The following is a 25,756-nucleotide window of genomic DNA, read 5'->3' as shown; positions in this document are numbered from 1 at the left end:
TGTTGTTTTTTTTTTTTTTTTGCTATTGAGTTGCAGGAGTTCCTTATGTATTTTGGACATTAACCACTTAGCAGATAAATGATTTGCAAATATTTTCTGCCACTCCATGGGTTGTCTTTTCACTCTGCTGTTTTCTGTGCTGCAAGAAACTTTTTAGCTGATGTAGTCAAACTTGTTTTTGGTTTTTGTTCCCTGAGCTTTGATGTTATGCCCAGGAAATCAATGCCAAGACCAATGTAATGAAGTTTTCCCTTATATTTTCTTCTAGGAGTTTTATATAGTTTCAGGTTCTACATTTAAGATTTTACACAATGCTGAGGTGATTGAGTATAGGATAAAGACTCAATTTCACTCTTTTGCATGTGGATGTCCAGATTTCTCAGCACCATTTGTTGAAGAGATTATTCCTTCCCCATTGTGTATTCTTGGAACTCTTGTTGAAGATTAGTTAACGATATATGTTGATTTCTGAACTTTATTCTGTTTCACTGGTCTGTATATCTGTCTTTATGCCAGTGCCATACTGATTTGATTATTGTTGCTTTGCAATATATTTTGAAATCAAGAAGTCTGATATCTCCAGCTTTGTTCTTCCTCAAGATTTACCTGGCTATTTCAAGACTTTTGTGATCCCAGGGGCACCTGGGTGGCTCTGTCAGGCAAGCATCTGACTCTTTAATTTCAGCAGGTCGGTCAAGCATCTGACTCTTAATTTTTGCTCAGGTCATGATCTCACAGTTCATGGGATCCATGGGATCCAGCGCCATCCTGTGCTGCATGCTGACAATACAGAGCCCAACTGTGATTGTCTCTCTCCCTCTCTCTCTGCCCCTCCTCTGTTCTCCCCCTCTTTCCTTCAAAATAAATAAATAGAAACTTCTTTAAAAATTAAAAAAGGGGGGGGGGGCTCCTGGGTGGCTCAGTTGGATAAGTGTCTGACTTTGGCTTAGGTCATGATCTCGCGGTTCATGAGTTCAAGCCCCACATCAGGCTCTGTGCTGACAGCTAAGAGCCTGGACCCTGCTTTGGATTCTGTGTCTCCCCCCTCTCTGTTCCTCCCCCACTTGCGCGCTCTCTCTCTCTCTCTCTCAAAAATAAATACAGATTAAAAAAATTAAAAAAAAAACTTTTGTCATTTCATGTGAATTTTTTCAGTTGTTTTTCCTATTTCTGGTAAAAAAAAATGCCACTGGGACTTTGATAGAGATCATATTGAATATTTAGGTCACTTTGGGTAGTATAGAAAAATTAATAATATTAAGTCTTCCAATCCATTAGTACGGGATGGCTTAATATATTATTCCTCCAGGGGCACCTGGGTGGCTCAGTCAGTTAGGCATCTGACTTTGGCTCAGGTCATGATCTCATGGTTTATGGGTTCAAGCCCCATGTTGGGCTCTGTGCTGACAGCTCAAAGCCTGGAGCCTGCTTCAGATTCTGTGTCTTTCTCTCTCTCTGCTCCTCCCCCACTCACACACTGTCTCTCTCTTTCTCTCAAAAATAAATAAACATTAAAAAAATCTATATTATTCCTCCAAATATTTAGAAGTATAATATTACTTGCTTTGCATTGATTTCAGTTTCCATGGGTTAGTTACATAACACCAGTCCCCCAACATGACTCAAATTTCAGGTACCACAGTATATTAACTATGAACTGTTGCATAAAGTACAAATTTTTCTGTTAGTTCCTCAAACCACAAATCACTATATAAATAGCAGACGTGTATCATGATTAGTGACCAATCACATCACTTTAAATGCCGCTGGTGTTTGAACACTGCATATTTGTTAGTCAATTAATGTGCAGACAGCAAAGCATGTCTTTGTGTTTCCTCCTTGCCTTCCACGTGGCATTTTACAAAAATGGGTATTAAAAAATAGAACTGATGAACAAAGATGTAAGTACATCAAACAAATGGAAAATGAAAACAAAACGTAAATGGAGTTATGGAAGAATAGAAGACTGAGAATATTGACATTGTTGCCATTTGAGAGACTCTGTACATATACAACCAGAGGAAGTTAGCAAAGGCAAATCTGCTGACATAAATGAAGAAAGCAGTTGTGAGGAAGAGGGATGTCCCATAGAAAATGGTATTGGCAAAAACTTCAGCTTAAAGGAACTCTCGGTGATAGTTCATTACAATGAAAACACAGAGGGTAAGTTAATGCTCACACCAGAATGTTCTATCCTTGGGATACCTTTGCCACTTGTTTTCCCTTTCAAAATCCTATTTTAAAAAATCCAAATCAAATTGCAGGTCTTCTATAAAAGTTATCTCAATTCCTCTAGTCAAGAAGTAATTCCTTCCTCCTCTGTACTTCTTCAGCACTTAAAATTTAATGACAGTATGTATTAGATTCTGGCCCAATTAGATTGTGACCTTCTTAAAAACATATTATATTTCACTCATTTATTTATTCATTTTTAAATTTAATATTAACTGAATTTCATGAGGCAGAAAATTTTATTCATTTATTCATTTCTTTACTCATGTATTTGGTAGATACACTGCTACTAGGAGAAAAAAGTTTTAAGAGCACAGTATAATTAAGCAGTCTTTTAATATTCCAATGCTTTCCTGAAGGGGATCTACTTGTATACTTAAAAGCTGCTTCCTGAAGGTCTGGCTTCCAATTAGCCTGAACCAGGTGCTAACTCAGATCCTCCCCTTTGGGACACTGACAGGTCTTAGCATACTCCCAAATACTGGGAGCCACCAAGAACATAGAAGGCGGTGGGGACAATCACAGATGTTTGAGAAACAGTTCACACTGGATTCATCAAAAAGATTCATCTCCTATGCCAGATCACACAGTCATTACTGGGAGAGGTAGCTAATTTATCTAATGTGCAGAAATCAATACAGAGAGACAAAGTAAATGAAGAAACACAGGAATATGTTCCAAACAACAGCAACAAAACAAAAAACAAATACATAAATAAGCCTCAGTAACTGACCTTAATGAAAATAAGATAAATGATTTACCTCATAAAAAGTTCAAAATCGGGGCACCTGGGTGATTCAGTAAGTTAAGCGTCTGACTTCAGCTCAGGTCATGATCTCACACCTCGTGGGTTTGAGCCCTGCATTGGGCTCTGTGCCAACAGCTCAGAGCCTGGAGTCTGCTTCAGATTCTGTGTCTCCCTGTCTCTCTCTGCCCCTACCCCTCTTGTGCTCTCTCTCTCTCTCTCTCTCAAAAATAAAACATTAAAAAAATTTTTTTAGGGGTGCCTGGGTGGCTCAGTTGGTTAAACATCTGACTTTGGCTCAGGTCATGATCTCACAGTTTGTGGGTTCTAGCCCCGCGTCAGGCTCTGTGCTGACAACTCAGAGCCTGGAGCCTGTTTCAGATTCTGTGTTTCTCTCTGCCCCTCCCCTGTTCACGCTCTGTTTCTGTCTCAAGAATAAATAAACATTAAAATTTTTTTTTCTCATTCTCTCTCTCTCTCAAATAAAGTAAAACATTAAAAAACATTTTTAAGTTCAAAATAATAGTCATAAAGACATTTACCAAGGGCAGAAGAATGTTGCATGACCAAAGTGAGAATGTACTAGGAGACAGAAAACATACAAAAGTAATAAACACAAATCAGAGAGCTGAAGAATACAATACTGCACCAAAAATTTCAATGGAGATATTCCACAGCAGATTAGATCAAGTGAAGAAAGATAAGCAAAATTGAAGACACAGTATTGTACTTCATTTAGAGGAGCAAAAAGATGAGAGTGAGGTTAGCTTAAGGGACTATGAGACAATATGAAGCTGACCAACATTCACATTAATAGGCTCGCCAAAGAAGAAAACAGTAAGAAAGGGGCAGAAAACTTACGCAAAGATATAGTGGTTGAAAACTTCCCTTACATGGGGAGAAAAATATATCAAATCTGAGAAGCCCAAAGTGTCCCAAAGGAGTCCTAAAAGACTCACACTAAGACACATTATAATTAAATTCTCAAAAGTTATATACAAAAAGAGAATCTTACATGCAGCAGCAGAAAAACAACTTGTTACGTACAAGGGACAGCCTCATAAGACTATCAGCAGATTTTCACAGCAGAAACTTTTCCAGGCCAGGGGGACTGGCATGGTATAGTCAAAGTACTGAAGGACAAAAACTGCCAACCAAGAATATTCTACCTGACAAGCTGTCTTTCAGAACTGAAGAACAGATAGAGTTTTCCAGAATACAAAAGTTAAAGGAGTTCATCACCACTAGGATGGTCTGTCTGGCCTTATAAGAAGTATTAAAGAGACTTCTTTGATATAAAATAAAAGGATGCTAGTTAGCAACATGCAAACATGTGAAAATATAAATGTCACTAGTTAAGGTAAATATACAGTTAAATTCAGAATACTCTAATGTTGTAATGGTAATGGCTAAATCATTTATAAAATTAGTATGAAGGTTAAAAGACAAAAGGAGTAAAAATAACTATACAATAACTGGTTAATAGATAAACAAGATAAAAAGATGTAAATCGTGACATCAGAAGCATAAAGCATGGAGGGGAGAGTAAAAATATAGAAACTTAGTATGTATCTGAAGTTAATTCGTCTTAGCTTACCAGAGACTATAAGATGTTTTATATAAGCCTCATTGTACTCACAAAGCAAAACTTATAATAGATACACAGACGATAAAAAGAAAGGAACATAAACATATGTTAGAAAAAATTATCAGGAGGACAAGACAGGAAGAAGGGAACAAAGAAATTATAAAATAGCCAGAAAAAATTAACAAAATGGAAAAAGGAAGTCTACACCTAACAATTACTACTTTAATGTAAATAAGCTAAGTTCTCTAATCAAAAATCTTGGAGTGGCTGAATGAATAAAAAACAAGACCCAACTGTCTGTGAATTGCAGGAGCCTCACTACAGCTTTAAGGACACATATACTGAAAATGAAAGGATGAAAAATATATGGAAACCAAAAGAAAGCAAGGTTAGTTACATCAGAAAAAAAAACAGACTTTAGACAAAGGCTGTAATAAGGGGCAAAGAAAATCATTACATAATGATAAAGAGGTCAATCAAGCAACAGGATATAATACTTGTAAATATTTCTGCATCCAATGGCAGAACACATAAAGAAATAATATGAATATTAATAGACTTGAAGACAGAAACAGACAGCAATATAATAATAGTAGGGAGGGGTGCCTCGGCGGCTCAGTCGGTTAAGTGTCTGACTTCAGCTCAGGCCATGACTCAATGGTTCATGGGTTCAAGCCCCGCATCAGGCTCTGTGGTGACAGCTCAGAGCTTGGAGCCTGCTTTGAATTCTGTGTCTCCGTCTCTCTCTGCCCCTCTCTCGCTCATGCTCTGTCTCCATCTCTGTCTCTATCTCTCAAAGATAAATAATCATGAAAAAAAAATAAAAAATAATGGCGGGGAAATTCAATAGCCCCACTTTCAACAATGGATAGATTATTCAGACAGAAAAATCAATAAGGAATCATTCAACTTAAATTACATGTTAGACAAGGTAGATTTAACAGAGGCCTACAGCACTTTCCACCCAACAGTGGCAGAATACACATTATTCTCAAGTGTGCATGGAATGTTCCCTAGGAAAGATCAAATGTTAGATCAATGCTTCTGAACAAGCAATGTCTCAAAACAAAATCAAAAGAGAAACAAAAATATCTGGAAACAAATGAAAATAGAAATATGACATATCAAAACTTATGGGCTGCAGCAACAGAAGTTCTAGGAGGCAAGTTCATAGTAATAAATGCATATATTAAGACATAAAAGAAACCTTAAATAAACAACTGAACTTTACCTGGAATTAGAAAAAAAAGAACAAAGTAAGCACAAAGCTAGTAGAAAGAAGGAAGTAACAAAGATCAGAGTGCAAATAAATAAAATAGAGACTAACAAGACAATACAAAAGGTCAATGAAACTAAGAGCTGTTTTTCTTCTTCAAAAGATAAACAAATTACATAAGCCTTTAGCTAGACGTACCAAGAAAAAAGAGAGAGGACCCAAATAAATAAAGTTAGAAATGAAAAAGAACACGTGACAACTGATACCACAGAAATACAAATAATCATAAAAGACTACTATTAACAAGTATACGCCAACAGATTGTGAAAGCTAGAAGAAAAAATAAATTCCTATAAACACACAACATACTGAGGCTGAATCATGAAGAAATAGAAATTCTGAACAAATGACTAGTAAAGATCTTGAATCAGTAATCAAACACCTCCCCACAAAGAAAAATCCAGGAGAAGATGACTTCACTCATGCATTCTACTAAACATTTAAATAATTAATGTCAACCTTTCTCAACTCTTGCCAAAATTATAAGAGAAGGGAAGATTTTCAAACTCATCTTAGGAAGCAGCATTTCTGTGATACCAAAGCCAGGCAAGAAAATTACAAGAAAAGAAATTACAGGCAAATGTCCGTGATGAACACAGATGCAAAAAACCTGAATAAAATAGCAGCAAATCAAATTCAACAATACATTAAAAGGTTCATACACCATGACAAAGTAAAATTCATTCCAGGGATACAAGGATGATTCTATATGCACAATCAATGCAGTATATTATATTAATAACAAAAATGATAAAAAACTTATGATCATCTCACCTGATACAGCAAAAGCACTTGACAGAATTCTTGATAAAAATTCTCAACAACATGAGTATGGAGGGAATGTACCTCAATATAATAAGAGTCATATGGGACAAGCCCACAGCTAATACCATTCTCAGTGGTGAAAAGCTAAAAGCTTTTCCTGTATGATTAGTAATAAGACAAGGATGCCCATTCTTGCCACTTTTTTTCAAAGATTACTGAAAGTCCTAGCCAGAGCAATCAGCCAAGAAAAAGAAATAAGTGGCATACAAATTTGGAAAGGAAAAAAATAAAACTGTCTCTATTTGCAGATGGTATTAAATTATATATAGAAAGTCCTAAAGATTCCACCAAAGACAGAATAAAGGAATTCAGTAAAGTTTGAGGATAAAATTTAATATACAAAAATTAGTTGTTTCTATACACTAACCACATACTATCAGAAAGAAAAATAAACAATCCCATTTCTAATGGAATCAAAAGGAATAAAATACCTAGTAATAAATAGAACTCAGGAAGTGAAAGATATGTACACTGAATACTACAAGATATTGATAAAAGAAACTCAAGATGACACAAATAAATGGAAAGATATTCCATGCTTATGGACTACAAGAATCATATTGTAAAAATGTCCATACTACCCAAGCAATCTTCAGATTCAATGCAATCCCTATCAAAATTCCAATGACATTTTTCAGGGAAATAGAACAAACAATACTAAAATTTGTATGGAACCACAAAAGACCTGGAATAGGCAGAGCAGTCTTCAGAAAGAAGAACAAAGCAGTAGGCATCACACTTCCTGATTTCAAAGCTATCGTAATTACACTTTATAAACTATATTACAAAGCTATAGTAATCAAAACAAGATGATAGTGGCATAAAAACAGACACATAGACCTACAGATCATAATCAAGAGCTCAGATATAAATCCATGCATGTATGATAAACGAGTATTTCACAGAGGAGCCAAGAATATTCAACGTGGGAAGGATCGTTTCTTCAATAAATGGTTTCGTGAAAACTGGATATTCATTTGCCAAGGAACAAAGCCAAATCCCTGTCTTAGACCATATACCAAAATCAACTCAAAATAGATTACAGACTGATTGAGCCTAAGATCTGAAACCATAAAACTCAGAGAAGAAAACATAGTGGGTAAGTTCCTTGACATTGGTCAAAGCAATGATTTGTTGGATTTAACATAAAGGCTAAGGCAACAAAAGCAAAAATAAACAAGTAGGACTTTCAACAAACTAGAAAGCACAGGAAAGGAAACCATTAACAAAATAAAAAGGCAACTTACAGAATGCGAGAAAATATTTGCAAATTATGTTTTTGATAAGGGGTTCATATCATTTTTTATATATCTGAAGAAATCATACAACTCAACAGCAAAAAAACAAAAACAAAAACAAAAACAAAACTAATCCGATTAGAAAATGGACACAGTGGGGCACCTGGGTCAGTTAAGCCTCTGACTTCTGCTCAGGTCATGATTGTGGGTTCAAGCCCCATGTGGGGCTCTGTGCTGACAGCTCAGAGCCTGGAGCCTGCTTTGGATTCTGTGTCTCCCTCTCTCTCTGCCCCTCCCTTGCTCTCTCTCTCTCTCTCAATAATAAATAAACATTAAAAAAAATTTTTTAAGGCAATTCCATTCGGTCATAAATACACACACACATATACACACACATTCACATATCTGTTACCCTGGAAGGAGTCTCGTCACTCAGTTTTTAATAAAAATATATATTTAAAACTATGTATATCAGTAATGTAAAATTATATGTATACACATGCCCACACACATGGAAGAAAAGATTCTGAAAAACTATGGCCATGATAACATTTCCATTCCTAGTAACTTTAACATTATTTTCTCCCTGCTTTTATATACTACTTGAGTTTCCTATGATGAGTGTGTATTTTCATTATGAGCAAAAAGTTTAAAAAAATAAAAAGCATTTCCTATCTGCCACTACAAAGCATAGGAAGCATTATTTTCACGTCTCAACCTCTTGAACTAGTGTTATTCCTTTAACCAAGAATGTTTTTTTCTTCACATCTATTCTGCCAATGCATCCTTTGATTCAGCTTAATGATTTATTAGTGGCTGTACTAAAATAAATATCTCTAAAGTTCTGCTTTCCTAGAATTCGGCCACGAGCCTCAAAAACCAAAGGTAAACCAATTCATTACTAATGTAAACTTTTCTGAAAGAACAAATGGTAACACCTCCTCAAAACACTTGAAGTGTCTGGGTGTTCCGCATATGGCTGTGTCTCTGTTTGCGATGAAGTATGAGGTTGGTGTTGGTACACAATCTCTCTATGTGCAAACAACTGAAAACCACTATATTTGCTGTAATTTGTGTACCTCTCGTTCACTGCTGATTCCAAGTAATGATCGAGGAAAAATTTGGCAGCTACGTGATAAACATGTATTTGTACTTAACAAAGTCGGGTTTATTAGAGAACTGCTGGTAAGATTTGACTATTCTCTGTTCTTTGAATCGAGGCCACTGTCTTCAGAGCAGAGCAGCCAAGCAGAAGTGGTGGAAACCCATAAATCTTCACGCACACCCACAAATTTTGGTGTCTTTTTCCCTGGATTGAGCTACTCTTGCTCCCTTGCCCAGTTTTTAAATACACATATTTGTGATTATTAAATAATTTTTTTAATTGGAAAGAAAAAATCTATTTCTTCCCAGAGTCTCCTAAAATTTGGGACATGTTTTGGAAGTCTTTAGGTTTCCTCCTGCTGAGCTAGTCTTTACGTAACATATTTTCCTCACTGACAGCAGGAACAAGATGAAAAAAAAAGAAGAAAAAAGATGAAACACTGGGACATTTCCAAAATTAAGGGGAATTCTACTTTATATGGAAGATTTCTAACAAATATAACTGGAAGCTGGAACCAGAATTATACACAGGGAATTTAGACTCAAACATTGATTTAACAGCCCTCAACAGTTGTTGATTCTTGTTCAACTTTGTATCTATGATTCAATATTTTTCAGCCAGCAAATATTTATGTGTATTCTCTCCTGAATTACATACTCATTGAACTGTTTTTTTTTTTCATAGCACTGGGAGATGGTGTGAGCTGAATATATACAAAGTTTCAAAAATTATATTATCTCTCAGAGAAATAAACAGATGATGAATAAAGACCTTTTTTGGACCAAAGACCAAGGAATACAGACCACTGATGTAGACTCTATCGGTGTACTGATGTTAGTTAGCAAACACACAAAGATCCCAAGTCACCTTTGGTATATAAAATATGCCATCTGTATATGTTATATGGCCATATAACACATAACATAGAGTTGTTTTTTATGTGGCCATTTACTCACCCCAAATTCCCATGAATATTGCAAAGAATACTGTGGACTCGTTATCAAACAAATGCGAGATCTGCAAAAACAATAACATCACAAAGACTATTTAGTATCAAACGCAATACAAAAAGAGAAATCCCAAGTCTTTTCCCATACCACAATACATACATACCTTTGAAGCCAAACACGTAGTATTTAGTCTCCAATAATCACACACTAGATCACAGAGCGGGCACATGATAATCTGCCCTCCAATCTTAGGGTCACAGATTTCAGTGCTGCAGAGGAGACAGCAAAGTGATTTTAAAAGTGATGTGCTTTTAGGCGACAGAACAACAGTTTACACAGCTTCTCAAATATGGCAGAAGGGACAATAAAGCAGCAATCTCTGTAGTAGGTCAAGTCATGCTTTGAGAAACAGAATCTTTAGAGCTGATCATTTATAGATTTTCTGTAAAGCACTAGGTGAGGGCAGCCATTACATTTGGGTTTTTATCAGAAATATCAATTATCTGCTGCCACCAGGAGACACTCTGAAACAAATGCCAGGGAAATAATAAGAGCAGTTGTTTCAGTTAGTATGACATCAAGATGTTTTCTCTGTTTGGGCAATTCAGTTGCACGTACCTGCTTGAGTTATTATCCATTGATAATAAGCCGTAAATGAAACAAGCTAAGCCAACGACAGCCGCAAAGGACAGCATTTCCGTGTAAAATCCAAGAAAGACAAAATACATGCCAATCTTTTCTCCATAATAATCCCTATGAAAGAAGGTAAAAAATAGTATCAAAGTTTAAGAGAATGATACAATCCAGAGACCCTTGGTTTTGTATTCAGAAGAGACATGTATTCCTGGCTCCACTGCTTTCTAGCCCTGTCATTTTGGTAGTTACTAAACTTTCTGAACTCTGGTTTCCACGTCCTAAAATATAAGACGATGCTTATCCAAAGAAGTGGTGCAAGGACTAAAAGAGTTAACACATATAAATAGGAAGCCAACTGAATGTAAGTTAACTTTTAATTTTGAAATAATAAGTATAAATTTGAAAAGCTTCCAATGTTTCAGGAGACTTTACTGTACTAAAATGTAGAACATTCTGCGATGTAACTTCTAGCAATTAACAAATCAAAATCACATTCCTAATCTGCATGGAGTTTCGCTTTATTTCTCTTTCTAATATAGAAGAAGGTACTCTCACCACATTCATCAAGAGTGGTTATATGTATAAAGTTACATCTCCCTTCAATTTTGGATCTCTGATAGATGTTTATAGAATTGTGATAGAGGTAGCAAACTAAGGAATTAAAAAGGGCTGCTTAAGAAAAATCCCATAAAGGGGAGCCTGGGTGGTTCAGTCAGTTAAGCATCCGACTTTGAGGTCATGATCTCTTAATTCATCAGGTAAAGCCCTGGGTCAGGCTCTGTGCTGAGAGCTCAGAGCCTGGAGCCTACTTCGGATTCTGTGTCTCCCTCTCTCTCTTTCTCGAAAATAAATAAACATTTAAAAAAAGGTCCATAAAATATGCAATTCAGCTCTTGCTTTACAAAGAGTTGAAAAATTATAGCATTACTTGTCACAAATGTTCAAGTCTTAAAACCAAGTTTTGTTTTGTTTGTTTTAATTTTAACTTTGCATTTTTTCCTTCCAAGATTTTATTTAAATTCAAGCTAGTTAAGATATGGTGGAATATTGGTTTCAGGAGTAGAATCCAGTGATGAATCACTTACAGATGATACTCAGTCCCTATCCCACCAAGTGCCCTTCTTATTGTCCATCATCCACTTAGTCCATCCCTCAACCACCTCCCCTCCAGCAGCCCTGTTTGTTGTCTACATTCAAGAGTCTCTGATGGTTTGCCTCCCTCTCAGTTTTTATCTTACTTTCCCTTCTCTTCCCCTATGTTCATCTGTTGTGTTTCCTAAATAGTACATGAGTGAAATCATATGATATTTATCTTTCTCTGACTGACTTATTTTAAAGTCTCCCTTACAGGAATCTCTTAAGGAAGCAAAGAAGATAGTTTTCTCTGTCTCAGAAAATCACATTAAAAACAAAACAAAACAAAACTGGAGGGCCTGAGTGGCTCAGTTGGTTACGCGTCCAACTTTGGCTCAGGTCATGATCTCACAGTTCGTGAGTTCAAGCCCTACATCAGGCTCGGTGCTGACAGCTCAGAGCCTGGAGCCTGCTTCGGATTCTGTGTCTCCTTCTCTATCTGCCCCTCCCCTGCTCATGCTATGTCTCTCTCTCTCTGTCTCTCAAAAATGAATAAATGTTAAAAAAAAAAAAAACAGATTAATCTTCGTAATTCATATAGAGCTCAGGTTACTAAATCTGTGAAGCCTTTCCGCAGTTTCCAAGGTAGATAGATATGATCCTTTTGGCTTCTAATAGCATGCTGTATATAAATCTATTACATCACTTAATATTAAATTACAATTTCCATGCATGCTCAGAAAAAAGGCAACTCGGAACATAAAGGTACAAACTTAATTTCCTAATATTTAAATATTTTCTCATATTCAATACTAATTTTATTGAACCTCATATTCTTCAGTTTTCAAAATTCCTAATCTCTTCTAATTAAATAGGCATCTTTATGCTTATACCATTTTTCATTATTTTCACTGATTATAAACATTTTGCACTGTTGTTTTCTCTTGTTCTGCTCCTCAAATCACTACAAACTTGAAATTAAATTATAATCCCATCTTCTTCCCTTGTTAATTTGCCACTCACAACTTCCTTAGCTTCACTTACACTTAGGATACATGAACTCGTTTTTTCTTTTTTCTTTTTGTTTGCTGAAAAATATAGCAATTACTGCAATACTGCATAACATCAAACTCTTTTAATAAAGGATAAAAATATTTGATTTTGTGGAATTTACTATTTACCATATCTATTTCCAATTGATGTTTTAAAAATTACAAAACCAATAATTTTTTGAAGTTAAGACATCAATATTACTGCTACAGATTTAACCTAAAATTGTTTGGGAATTCATAAAGAAACTGAATATTTCAACAACCTATTTTTTTAAATTTTTTGTTTTTAAAGTTTATTTATTTTTGAGACAGAGAGAGACAGAGCATGAACGGGGGAGGGGCAGAGAGAGAGGGAGACACAGAATCCAAGCAGCCTCCAGACTCTGAGCCATCAGCCCAGAGCCCGATGCGGGGCTTGAACTCACGGACCACGAGATCGTGACCTGAGCTGAAGTCGGAGCTTAACCGACTGAGCCACCCAGGCACCCCACAACAACCTATTTTTAAAGAACTACATTTTTCTTCCTTTCAAATATCAAGAATCTTTTTCCTTGAGAATGAAAAAAAAAAGGCTTCAAGAACTCTAGACCTTTGTATTAAAAAATTCTTTAAAATTTATAGAAATTTTCAGATGAGGATTTATTATATATGGAGTCATAGAAATTATTTTACTAAACCATGGATTTGGGAAGCTTAACAATCAGATTAACAACTAAACCATCTCCTAAGAGTGTAAAAAAGCAAAAGACATATCTTAGATGTATATTATGGTAAAAATGTACACAGTATTGAAATAACATTTAAGGGGCGCCTGGGTGCCTCAGTCGGTTAAGCGTCCGACTTCAGCTCAGGTCATGACCTCACAGTCTGTGAGCTTGAGCCCCACGTCGGGCTTCGCGCTGACAGCTCGGAGCCTGGAGCCTGCTTCCGATTCTGTGTCTCCCTCTCTCTCCGCCCCTCCCCTGCTCACACTCTGTCTCTGTCTCTCTCTCTCAAAAATAAATAAACATTAAAAAAAATTTTGAAATAACATTTAAGATGTTAAATTATCTCACTATTCATAACAATTAAATGAGAGAAATCTAATAACATGAGACACTCTATAAAGACTCAAATATAAAGGGAACTCTTTTTTTAAGTACTTATTTTTAGAAAAATGTGCCTTATATTCACACTTAGGGCATTTCTTAACCTGTTTTACTTACTAGACTTTGAACACATCTGTGGCCCCATATCATCTAAATAGCACATGACAGGTAGAAGACATTCATTGTGAGATTTTGTGAGAAAGCATTGGTCTAATATTGGATTCCCAAGACTTAGTCTGAGACACAGCAAATAATCAAAAGAATGATGATAAAATTTAACTGAATATAGACTTGAGGAATGAACAAACAAATGCAAACATTTGATCTAAAGTGATTCATTAAAAAAAATAAAAATACAGTGATTCATTTTTATAGTGAGTTAATGAACATCTGAGACACTTAGCTGTTACATTTAATAGCATTTTAATAGCACCATTGTATTTACTGTAAATATACTTATATTCTAAGCTATTTACTATATAGCTACATATCAAGTATTAAGCCACTCAAAACAGGGGTTATCAAAAGGAAAAATATAGAGAGCTCTTAAATTGGCAAGATAAAATAGGATTGGAGGGCATATAAAAATAAAGACCGGGGGTGCCTTGGTGGCTCTAGTCAGTAAAGCGTAAGACCTCAGCTCAGGTCATGATCTCATGGTTTGTGAGTTCAAGCCCCACATCAGGCTCTGTGCTGACAGCTCAGAGCCTGGAGCCTGCTTTGGATCCTGTGTCTCTCCCTCTCTCTGCCCCTCCCATGCTCATGTTCTGTCTCTGTCTCTCAATAACAAATAAATGTTACCAAAAAATTAAAATTGACGACTGATAATCCAATGATAGCAACCTTGGTATTCCCATTGTTTTCTTTGAAAATATAATCTAATATGACAAAATGGTAAGTCCCAAAAGACAGCAAAACTATTTACAAATATTTCAATATGGAACTTAAGTTTCGTGTAGAGGTAACACGGAATATGTGAAATCCAGAAAATCGGACTCCTAAATTCTAAATCTCTCCCTAGAGGCACCTGGGTGGCTCAGTTGGTTAAGCGTCTGACTCTTGATTTCAGCTCAGGTCATGATCAAGCCTTGCTTTGGGCTCTTCACGGACAGCATGGAGCCTGCTACCCTGCTTGGGATTTTCTCTCTCTCTCTCTCTCTCTCTCTCTCTCTCTCTCTCTCTCCTCCCCTCCCTCCTTCCTTCTCTTCCCCTCCCCCACTTAAGCGCATGTGCAAGCACTCTCTCAAACTTTTAAATAAATAAATAAATAAATAAACAAACAAATAAATAGACAATCTCTTTCTAGCCATCCAAAGTCATTATGTCTTTTTTTTTTCTAATCTTCCACACCCAGCCATCTACAAAGGGCAATAAATTTTGCCACAAAAATCTTTTGTTAATCCATAGTCTCCCCTATTTTCTATTAGCAATACCTTGGATATGATTGTCAGTACCTGTCACTGAAAATTTGTAATAGCCTCCTTACTTCCCTGACTTCAGTCTTGCATCCCTCTCAACTGTCTCCTTATTTCCAATGTAGTGATGGTCTTAAAGCAAAAAACTGAACCTGCCCTCTTCCTCCTTCAATGGTTTTATCCCTTCTTTTAGCAGTGTCCTGCATGACGTTGCTGATAAACATTCAGTTTCACCTGCTTCTACTCCTACACGAAAAACTAAATGTGCAATGTTCTTTCTTAGCCCAGCACTCTGTACTTCTCTCTGAGACATTCTTACCCCCACTTGCTTACTTAGCAACTTGCTACTTACCTTTCAAGAGGCAGCTCAAGAATCAGTGCTGTGAAATTTTCCCTGAGCTTGTCAAAAAAGTGGGTGCTTTTTCCTCTATGCTGTTCTTCCATGAGTATCATTCTGTTATAATTATACGTTTCTGTGTCTTCCTGGGAATATATTCATATTAGGAAATGATGTTCTGATTATCTTTGTAGCCCTACTCTCTTGCTTGATATCCAGTGATGTTTAATAAATGCTCACTAAGGGAATTTGTGTGGAGCACCTGGGTGGCTCAATTAAGTGTATGACTCTTGATTTCGGTTCAGGTCATGATCTCACAGTTCGTGGGTTCAAGCTCCATGCTGACGGTACAGAGCCTGCCTGGGATTCTCGCTCTCCCTCTCTCTGCCCCTCTCCTGCTCTCTCTTTCTCAAAAATAGTAACTTAAAAAATTAAAGGAATTTGTGCATTGTAATCATGCATCTATGGACAATTCCTTTCTCTTCTTAAGGATGTTTTTATTTTTATCCTCTTGCTATCAAGTGCCATCAAATCTCTAAAACTTTTCCTAAAAACCATAAAGTCAACAAGGAGAAGAAATAAAACCACACCTGATACAGGCCTTCAGCATCATGACAAAGAACACCATGATCATCAAATTACCTATAGGTAAAAAAATAAACCCATATCCAACAGACCACCTGCCACTTGCTGCCACAAATCTGAAGCACCAAAGAGCAGTGAAGATGATGCTTAGGAAATTCTAATTAAAAAAAAAAAAAAAGTAAAGTAAGGTGGAGACATTAGACAAATACACACAAAATCACTCGCTGGGGGGAAAAAACTAAATCAACACTGAACCTATCTGCGACACGGCAATTCATAGTCCTGGGCAAAAGGAGGGGATCTGAAAATAAACAACAGTTGGAAGAGTCCGTCTCAGAGAAGCGATATTTGGGGGTAATAATCAGCTATAAAGGGTGGTACTTCTTAAAGGTGTTGCAGTAAAGAGAAAGAAAATAAGAGAGGTAGTTAGGATCCTGTAGAAATGAGAGAAATAGCACATGGTAAGCACATACCATCACCCATAAAAGAAACGCATGGAATAGGAAAGAACTAGGAGAAGAGTGCCCTCTAATGCTAGAAACTCTTTATGTGCGTTAAATATAGACAGACAAAAGCAGACCATAGCCATACAAATCTATGTTACAAAAACTGAAAATGTTAAACAAATAACTTCAGCTAATGAATATTCTCCCAAAAGAACAAAAGAAATAGTGTAATAAAGCACTACAAACTGAATTAAAATGTCCTCAAATAAATATTTGAAGATATAAGAAAATACCAGAAATAGAAAATTAACAGTGGGAGGAAATGGAATAAATAGAGGAAACTCCATAAAGAGAGGAAAAAGTAAAATCATATACTGTAATATCAGAATTGATGCTGAAATTATGAGGTATTCAAGAGAGAGAAGAAAGGGAGGGTTCAGTGCAAATCTAATAAAGGATGATAAGAAAAACAGGAAACCTTTCAAAAGTATGAAAATAACACGCAGAAGTAAACATAATCTCAGAGAAATTACTTGGTATGAAGACAGGCAAAAAAAGACCAAACATACAATGAATTGGAATCCAAAGAAAATTAAAATACTTGAAAAGAACTAACGTTTTAGAACTATAACCCAAGAACATTTTCCAGAAACACACACACAAACACACACAAAATAACAAAAATAGAAGGTACGCATTAAAGGATCCAGGAGGATACCAGGAAAAACTGACTTAGAATAATCAACTCCAAAACATAATGTGTTAAAACAATCAAACTTTAAAACAAACACGCAAAAGGGGCGCCTGGGTGGCTCAGTTGGTTGAGCGTCCGACTTTGGCTCAGGTCATGATCTTACGGTTTGTGAGTTCAAGCCCCGCATCGGGCTCTGTGCTGACAGCTCAGGGCATGGTCGGATTCTGTGTCTCCCTCTCTCCCTGCCCCTCCCCTGCTCACACTCTGTCTCTGTCTCTGTCTCTGTCTCTCTCTCGAGAATAAAGAAACATTAAAAAAAAAAAAAAGGAAACTCTCGAAGCTTCCTAGCAAAATGATAAAGCAATGGACAAGGCCAAAATAATGTTCTACTTATGAGGACACACTGGAAACATTCCACAAGGCAAGGACACCCACTATCCATTACTATTTAAGATGTCCTGGAATTACTAGCCAATGCAACTGAACAAAAGAAAATAACTGGAGACCTAAGAATTGGTAAAGAAAAAGTAAACTCCTTCTACTTAAAAATGACATGGCAGGGTGCCTGGGTGGCTCAATCAGTTAAGTGTCCAAGTATTGATTTTGACTCAGGTCATGATCTCAAGGTTCTGAGATCAAGCCAGAGTCAAGCTCTGAGATGGATGTGAGTGGAGCCGACTTAAGATTCTCTCTTTCCCTCTCCTTCCTCCCCTCCTCCACTCACTCTCACACGTGCTCTCTTTCTCTCTCATTCTCTCTCTCTCTCTCAAAAAAAATGACATGGTAATATACCTGGATAACCTTAAAGAATCAATGATAAAACTAGTTCAATGAAAAATTAAGGCATCAGAATATAAAATTATGATGCAAAAATTATAGCATTCAATATATAAATAATAACAAGTTAAAAGATATATTATAAGAGAATACATAATTTATAAAGCAACAAAAGTATAGAATACTTCAGATTAAATTTAGGAAAGTTTCCTAATGTATACAAAGAAAAGTCTGTAACACTCTTGAAAAACCCAAAAGTAGGTTTGGACAAAGACCTATCGTTTCCTTCACATGGCTTTTCCTTGGTTAGAATGACTGAATTATCACCAAGCTATCAGGCCAGTCTAAGTTAAACTATAAACTTCATGTGATCCCTTATAAATACCAGTGATCTTTTTCTTTTTAGTAAGCACTAGACAAGTTGATAATAAAGTTTATATGGAGGAATAAACATGCAGAATGTACAAAGAAACACTGAGAGTAAAAGCCATGATGAGGTTTATTAGCCCAGACTTTAAAACATACTCAAAGACACTACATAATAAAACATACTACAGCCAAAGTGCTATAATTAAAACAGCCTGGTACTGATGCATGAGTAGTTAGCTAGATCAAAGGAATAAAACAGGACATTCAGATAAACTCAACTGCATATAGAAATCTAGTATAAGATGAAGGGAGTACCAGGGTGCCTGGGTGGTTCAGTTGGTTAAGCATCCAACTCTTTTTTTTTTTTTTTAATGTTATTTATTTTTTGAAAGAGAGACAGAGCACTAGTCAGGGAAGGGCAAAGAGAGCGGAAGACAGAATTCAAAGCAGGCTCTAGACTCTGAGTTGTCAGTACAGAGCCTGACTCAGGGCTCAAACTCACAAGCTGTGAGATCATGACCTGAGCCAAAGTCAGATGCTTGATTTTGGCTCAAGTCATGATCTCATGGTTTGTGAGTACGAGCCCCAAGTCAGGCTCCACGCAGACAATCCAGAGGCTGCTTAGGATCTCTCTCTCCCTCTATCTGCCCCTCCCTCTCTCTCACTCTCAAAATAAATATTTTTTTTTAAAAGAAACTTGAAGATACGTGGCACCTGGTGACTCGGTTGAGCGTCGGACTTCTGCTCAGGTCATGATCTCACAATTCGTGAGTTTGAGCCCACTGCCATCAGCACAGAGCCTGCTTTGTGTCCTCTGTCCTCCTCTCTCTCTGTGCCCCTCCCCCTGTCACACTCGCTCTCAAAAATAAATCAAACATTATTAAAAAGAACCTTGAAGATATAGGTCATACCTCAAATTACTGCAACATCAATAAACTTAATAAATGGTGTTGGGACAAGTAGATAAAATTAGATATACTCCTTACAAAATATGTAAGAATAAATTTTAAATGGATCAGGAATCTAAACATTAAAATTGAAACTATTCAAGTAAAACAAATGTAGGTGAAATCCTCTATATCTTGAGTGTATAGAAAGGCATTCTGTCTCTAAAAATACAAATGTAATAAAAATTTTGATAAACTTGACTTCATGAAAAAATGAGAAAATACTTCTACATAGCAAGAACCAAACAAAGTTAAAAAAAACCCATAAGCAAAGTCAAAATGCAAATGGAAAACTTGAAGAAAATACTAAGAATACATACTACAGATAAAGGGTAATAAAACCTCAGTATATTAAAAACTTAAAAACATTAAGAAGGCAAAAATCCTACAGAAAAAATAGACAAAAGATATGAATATACTATTCATTTAAAAAGCTACAAAAATATCCCTTAACATACAAAACGATGTTCAATTGTGTACATAATAAGGGAAATACAGATTAAAGCTACACTAAAACACTGCTTCTCATCAGTCAGCTGGCAAGAATTAGAAAACTTAATCGTGCACTCTGCACTTCCATATACTGTTGGTGGGAATTCCCAATGGTCCAGTCCCAGTGAAGGGAAATTTGGCGATATGTAACACAACTACATACATACTTACCCTGCAACCCAACAATCTCATACATACGGATCTACCCTGAAAACACACTCTCAACAATACAAAAATACACAGGTACATTTTTACTCATGGAAACACTTTGTAATCATGAAATCCAGGAGGCTACCTAAATGTCCAAGTACACATAATGGTGTACCAGAAAGCCGAAAAATGGATGAGGGTGGCTCAGTGAATGCATGTGGATTGATCTTCAGGCTGTATTAAGTGAAAATAGCAAATTGCTGAAGAGTCTATATAGAATGCCACTTAAAAATGAAAAAGAAAGTTCAGAAAATACATATATCTGCTTTTCATAAAGATAAATCAGAAAATGGAGAAGTTGGCCAGTTATATGGGATAATATATAAGAAAAAGGGCAAGGAATGGGATGAAAGGGATCAGAGATAGAGTGCCACTTCCCTGGGTTTTCACTAAAACTGAAAACAAACTGAAATAAATCTTACGTGTGAAGTGAGTGGGGTAGAATTCTGGCGAGGAAAAAGGAGCAATGTTATAAAGACATAGGATCCAGCTCCCAGGGCTCCTGATGGAGCTGGGTAAAAGGGTAAAAGTTGGGTAAAAGGATGCTGAGTGACAACAATTAAACAAGGAAGGAGTAATACAGTTGGAAACTCACATTGCAACCAAAACAGTGAATATTGGTTCAGGTGAGAACGGTTCTATATGCTGTGTCTAGGGAGAAATTTTAATGAGTAGCCAAACTTCCCACAGATTGTTTATTACTAAGCAGAGTGAAAACAGTGGAGAAATCAAACAAGATTTGCAGCTGGATAATCAAAATTCATATAAAAAATGAGGGACTTATTAGAAGCAAGGAAGAAGAAAACATAAACTATAGAGTTGAGAAACAGGATCACACTCTGGATGACCAAAGTTGTCATAAACAACCCGGGGCTCCACGGAGCTGAATGTCATCTCAGAAGAGGCTGTTCATGGCCGGCTGTTGGTGTCTCTAAAGTCACGGGAGGGGGCCTGTGGGGCTGGGACCCAGGTCTCTGAGAAGGAGGTCCTGGCAGGCTCGTGCAGGGACCTCAGAGCAGGTCAGACGGGGTCGGGTCTGCAAGGGTCGGGAAAACTGTACGCGGCGTGCAGCCTCAGCAACAGGAAGGCACTGCCCCATCCAGGACTAGGAGCGTTGTTGGGGAATCGCTCGCTCACAGGAAGCAAATGGGAAACCCACAAAAAACAACAGAAACAGATCCTTGTTTCCTCCTCCAGTGCTTCCTGCTGGCCAGAGTCCCAGTGAGCCAAGTGGCAACTCATACTCGTGATTTTGAGAGTTCCAGCCTCAATTTCATGAAGCAGCTGAGGAACCACAGCTTAAGGACTGGTACACCGTTATCAATGAGATCACGTCGCGTTCGTTGACGAATCCACTATTCAACTGCCACTTCCTACCTGTACAACTGCAGGCCTTGGCCCCCCGTCTCCCGCGTCATTTCCTTTCCGGCGTCCCCGGAGTCCCCCAGATATGTCTCACATATACTGGGAATATCTTTGGGGGTCAGCGTCCAACACCGTTTCCAGGCCACTGTGTAAGGACTCCAGCTCCTCCAGGCCAACGGTGCTCATCTCTCCAAGGAGGAATCCACCAAACCCTAGCTCACCCTCTATCCCAGAAAGTTAATCCTTTAAGAGGAGTGGTGTTTCTTTCTTTTTGTTTTTTAATCAAATTGATTGGGGTGCATACACCTAAGCGCATAATTTGGTAAGTTCAGACGCATGCGCTCAGGTAACCACCACCAGAGTCAACACATAGAGCGTTTCCATCATCTCAGATGATGGAACCTAAGGTTCCCTTAGGGTCCTTTGCAGTTAACCCTTTCCCCAAACCCCAGATCTGGGCAACCACTACTGTCATTTAGGTCCCTATAGTTTTGCTTCTTCCAGAATGTTTTATAAATGGAAACCTAAGACTATGCAGCCTTCCATGGCCTGCTTCTTTTCCTTAGCGTAATGCTTTTAAGATTCATCCTTTGATGTTGCATCTATCTGTAATTTCTCTCAGAGGAAAAAAAACAAAAAAAAACAACAAACCATTGTATGAATATATGATAATTTGTTTATCCATTTACCCATTGGCAGCCTTTGGTTGTTTCCAGTTTTTTCTTACTCTGCAATAATCTGCTATAAACATTCAATCGGTGGTGTTTCTGTGGACATATACGTGTTTCTGTGGACATATACACTCCATTTGTCGTGTGCAAAGACTTAGTAGCGGAATTGCCTGGTCATACACAAAGTGGGTATTTAACTTGATGAGAAAGTGTCAAATTTTTTTATACAGTTGCTACTCCATTTGGCATTCTAGCAGCACTTTGAGTCTTCAAGTTGTTCCACACCCCTGTCAGCTCTTATTGTTGTCAACCTTTTAGATTTTAGCTATTATAGTGGGTGGTGTGGTGGTATCTCAATGGCAAACATTTTAACTCTTATTCCTCTAGTGAATACAGATGTTATGCATCTTTTGATGTACTAATTGGCCATCCATAAATATCTTTCTTTGGTGCAGTATCTGTTATAATCTTTTGTCCATTTTTAAAGATTTTGGCTCATTATTGAATTCTAAGAGTTCCTTCAATATTCTAGATGTCCTTTACTGATAGGTGTGTTGCAAGTATTTTCTCCAGTCTGTGGTTTGCCTTTTAATTTTTAGAACGGTGTCTTTTAGAGAGCAGACATTTTCAATGTTAATTAAATCCGATTTATGAATTTTTAAATTGGGCTTTTTATGTCTTTTGTGAATAGTCCATGCCTAATCTCAGGCCATATGAATTTTTCTCCTAAATATTCTTCTAGAAGTTTTGTATTTTTAGCCCTTACACTAAGTTCCCTGATCCATTCAAGTTAGTTTAAATTTCTGTATAGGAAAGGATCAAGATTCATGTTTTGCATGTGGCCAACTTCGGCTCAGGTCATGATTTCACTGCTCCTGAGTTCAAGCCCCGTGTTGGGCTCTGGGCTGACAGCTCAGAGCATCGAGCCTGCTTCGGATTCTGTATCTCCGTCTCTCTCTGCCCCTTTCCCAAACCTGCTCTCTCTCTCTCTCTCTCAAAATTAAATAAACAATAAAAATTTTTTAAATAAATAAATAAAAATATTATTTCACTATTGAATCAGAAAAGGCAGTATAACTTGCTACAAATTATAAGTTATTATAAGAAAATGAAAAACTTAAAAGTTCTTAAATTTCAGCTAGACACTGTCATCTGATTAAATACTTGAGCTTCCACTTTGTTGTAAAAGGAAATTATCAAGGGCTAACAAAGTATTACAGGTACATTGGCACTGACCCAAGATGTAATGTGTTTGTGTGTATCTAGGGTTATAAATACAAACCTTTGGGGAATACTCATAGCAGAAACACCTGTTGATAGTTTTAAAATGTCAAATGAATACATATTTTAAATATATTTTGAACAATGTAAAACTATGTAAACCTTCATTCTGATGACTTTGCTTCTTTGAAAATATGCTATGAAAACATCCTCCAAGGGCACAATGTCTGCAAACTGTTCTTAGCAACACGTTTGTAACAGTGAAAAATCTGGGACAACCTGTTTTTCAATAAAAAACCAGATAAATGAATTATGCAAAATTTACAATATGGCACTCTGTGTTCTCTTAAAAAGCATGAGATAGAACTGTGTGTATTCACAGGAGGAGTACCAATAATATATTATTTAGTGCAAACAGAAAATTGCAGCTGAAAGGTAAATAAAGATGTCATTGTTTTTTCTAAGGAAAAAATATGATTGTGTATGCATTTTATTGTGCACATAAAAATAGAACTGAATGGATATACCAAATCAACAGCAGTCACTTCTGCAAAGTTCAATAGAGGTAGAATTTCACTTAAAACTCTGCACATCTTGGGGTGCCTGGGTGGCTCAGTCAATTGAGTATCCGACTCTTGGTTTTGGTTCAGGTCATGATCTCACAGTTCGTGGGCTTGAGCCCTGCATGGAGCTCTGTGCTGACAGTGCAGAGCCTGCTTGGGATTTTCTCTCTGCCTCTCTCTCTGAAACTACCCTGCTTATGCTCGCACACATCTGCATGCACGGTCTCTCAAAATTAAACTTAAAAAAAAAAAGCTTTGCACATCTGTTTATTATTTGAATTTTTGATAAACGTGTGCTACTTTCATCATTAAAAAAATGAAATGACCATTATTCAAAATAATTAAAACATCCATCGAATAAAGAGTCCAGACAATGATTTACCAAAAATACCAGCTTATATATGCTATCTGCCTTTCATTTATTGCCTTTCATTTATTCTTAAAAATTTCCCTTCTTATTTGCCTTAAACAAACCTGTTGAGATAATCGTTCACCTGTTTGGATGTATGCATCCAAATCAGTCTCATAAAAAGGATACTGTGATGTTGTGCAAACACAGTACTACAAATATAAATCACTGAGTAAAAAACAGGGTCTGTAACAACCAGGGGTCTAATCTGATCGTTCCTTTACTGAAATCATAGCAGGAGTCTCCTAACATCCTGTATGTATGTAGTATTGTTATGGTGCAAAGCAGGAACTTGCTACTGCAGTCTTCTTGCTTAGGCAATGAAACTGTCTAAAGAATTGAGGTCACAGGACAAACGCCTTCCCAGATCTCTGAGATCTACACATGCACACACACACACAGACGTCCATACACAACCTTTCTGCTATCTTCTAAATTCCTGAACTCAGAGAAAAACAAAACAAAACAAAACAAAGCTAATACATATTAAGCACTAAGTGCTACCCCTGTGCTAAAAAATATACATTATCTCATTTTATTATTAAGTAGCCTCATAAGGAAAGCACCACTGTTATTCCCATTTTACTGATGAGCCTCACAGAAGTTAAATAATTTGACCAACTTGGATCTGAACCCAGCCCACCCTACACACCAAGGCCCAACCTCTTAACTACTGAGCTACTTCTGTATGGTGATGAAGCACATTCCGACAGTATTCTGCTCACAAATGAATGACTAAGTGATAGTGTGGGTACAAAACTGGGGACATGTGACATGTGGTGGGTGAAAACAGTGGTGAAAAGAATGGAATATGATACCACTGTGAATAAAAATCACATCATGAAGTTTTAATCCGTTTGATAGTGTTTAATAAGGAACTTACCTAATCAAATCTAAAGGCTGCTCCTTGTAAAAATAGGAAAACCGAGCCCAATTCTGGCAAAGTGTGTACCTCTCGTTGACAGGGTTAGGAGGTTCTGATGGCTTCCAATATTGACCCTACAGATAGTCAAAATGAAAGTACTTGAATGACAAAGCAAAAGATGAGGGTGAAGCAAATAAACACTGTTTTATAAGAAGTTTAGTGAATGAAGCAAATGTTCTCTTTAACTTTTAGATTTGGATTTTCCCATTGATGTGCAATTATCTCCCCAAAACTACAATAAACGATGACACAAGGGATTCATTAAATTCTCGCACCCAGTTATTTAAAAATACAAGTTAAAGTCTGAACCTTTGGCTTTCCTCAAGCCGCTCTTTCACGTCGAAAGCCCTTTCTTTACTCAAATTATACTAGAATAGTCACAGCTCAGGGATTAATATAACTACGTAACTGGCTGGGACATTAGAAATAGGCTAACACTTTTACTTCACATATAGAAAAATTAGACCCAAGCAACGTCCAGTGAATGATCCAAAGTCATCCTGCTATGACAGGAATCTCCT

The 25,756-nt window shown here is 36.9% G+C and overlaps 1 protein-coding gene across 2 annotated transcripts in view; it reads right to left on the bottom strand.

The window, feature by feature from the left end:
- ANO5 (anoctamin 5) overlaps positions 1-25,756 on the bottom strand; it is an 89,720-nt gene that overhangs the window by 24,649 nt on the left and 39,315 nt on the right. For both annotated transcript variants that reach the window (XM_042959067.1, XM_042959068.1), the window contains exons 8-11: positions 25,194-25,309; positions 10,578-10,712; positions 10,123-10,228; positions 9,966-10,026 (exon numbers count right to left, since the gene is read on the bottom strand). In XM_042959067.1, the coding sequence (XP_042815001.1) occupies positions 9,966-10,026; positions 10,123-10,228; positions 10,578-10,712; positions 25,194-25,309 (418 nt within the window). The remainder of the gene's footprint in view (positions 1-9,965; positions 10,027-10,122; positions 10,229-10,577; positions 10,713-25,193; positions 25,310-25,756) is intronic.

The sequence above is a fragment of the Panthera tigris genome, chromosome D1 (genome assembly GCF_018350195.1).
Source record: "Panthera tigris isolate Pti1 chromosome D1, P.tigris_Pti1_mat1.1, whole genome shotgun sequence".
NCBI classification, from domain to species: domain Eukaryota; kingdom Metazoa; phylum Chordata; class Mammalia; order Carnivora; family Felidae; genus Panthera; species Panthera tigris.
The sequence above is the reverse complement of the archived record's forward strand: the minus strand, read 5'-3'. Positions and strand labels throughout refer to the sequence as shown.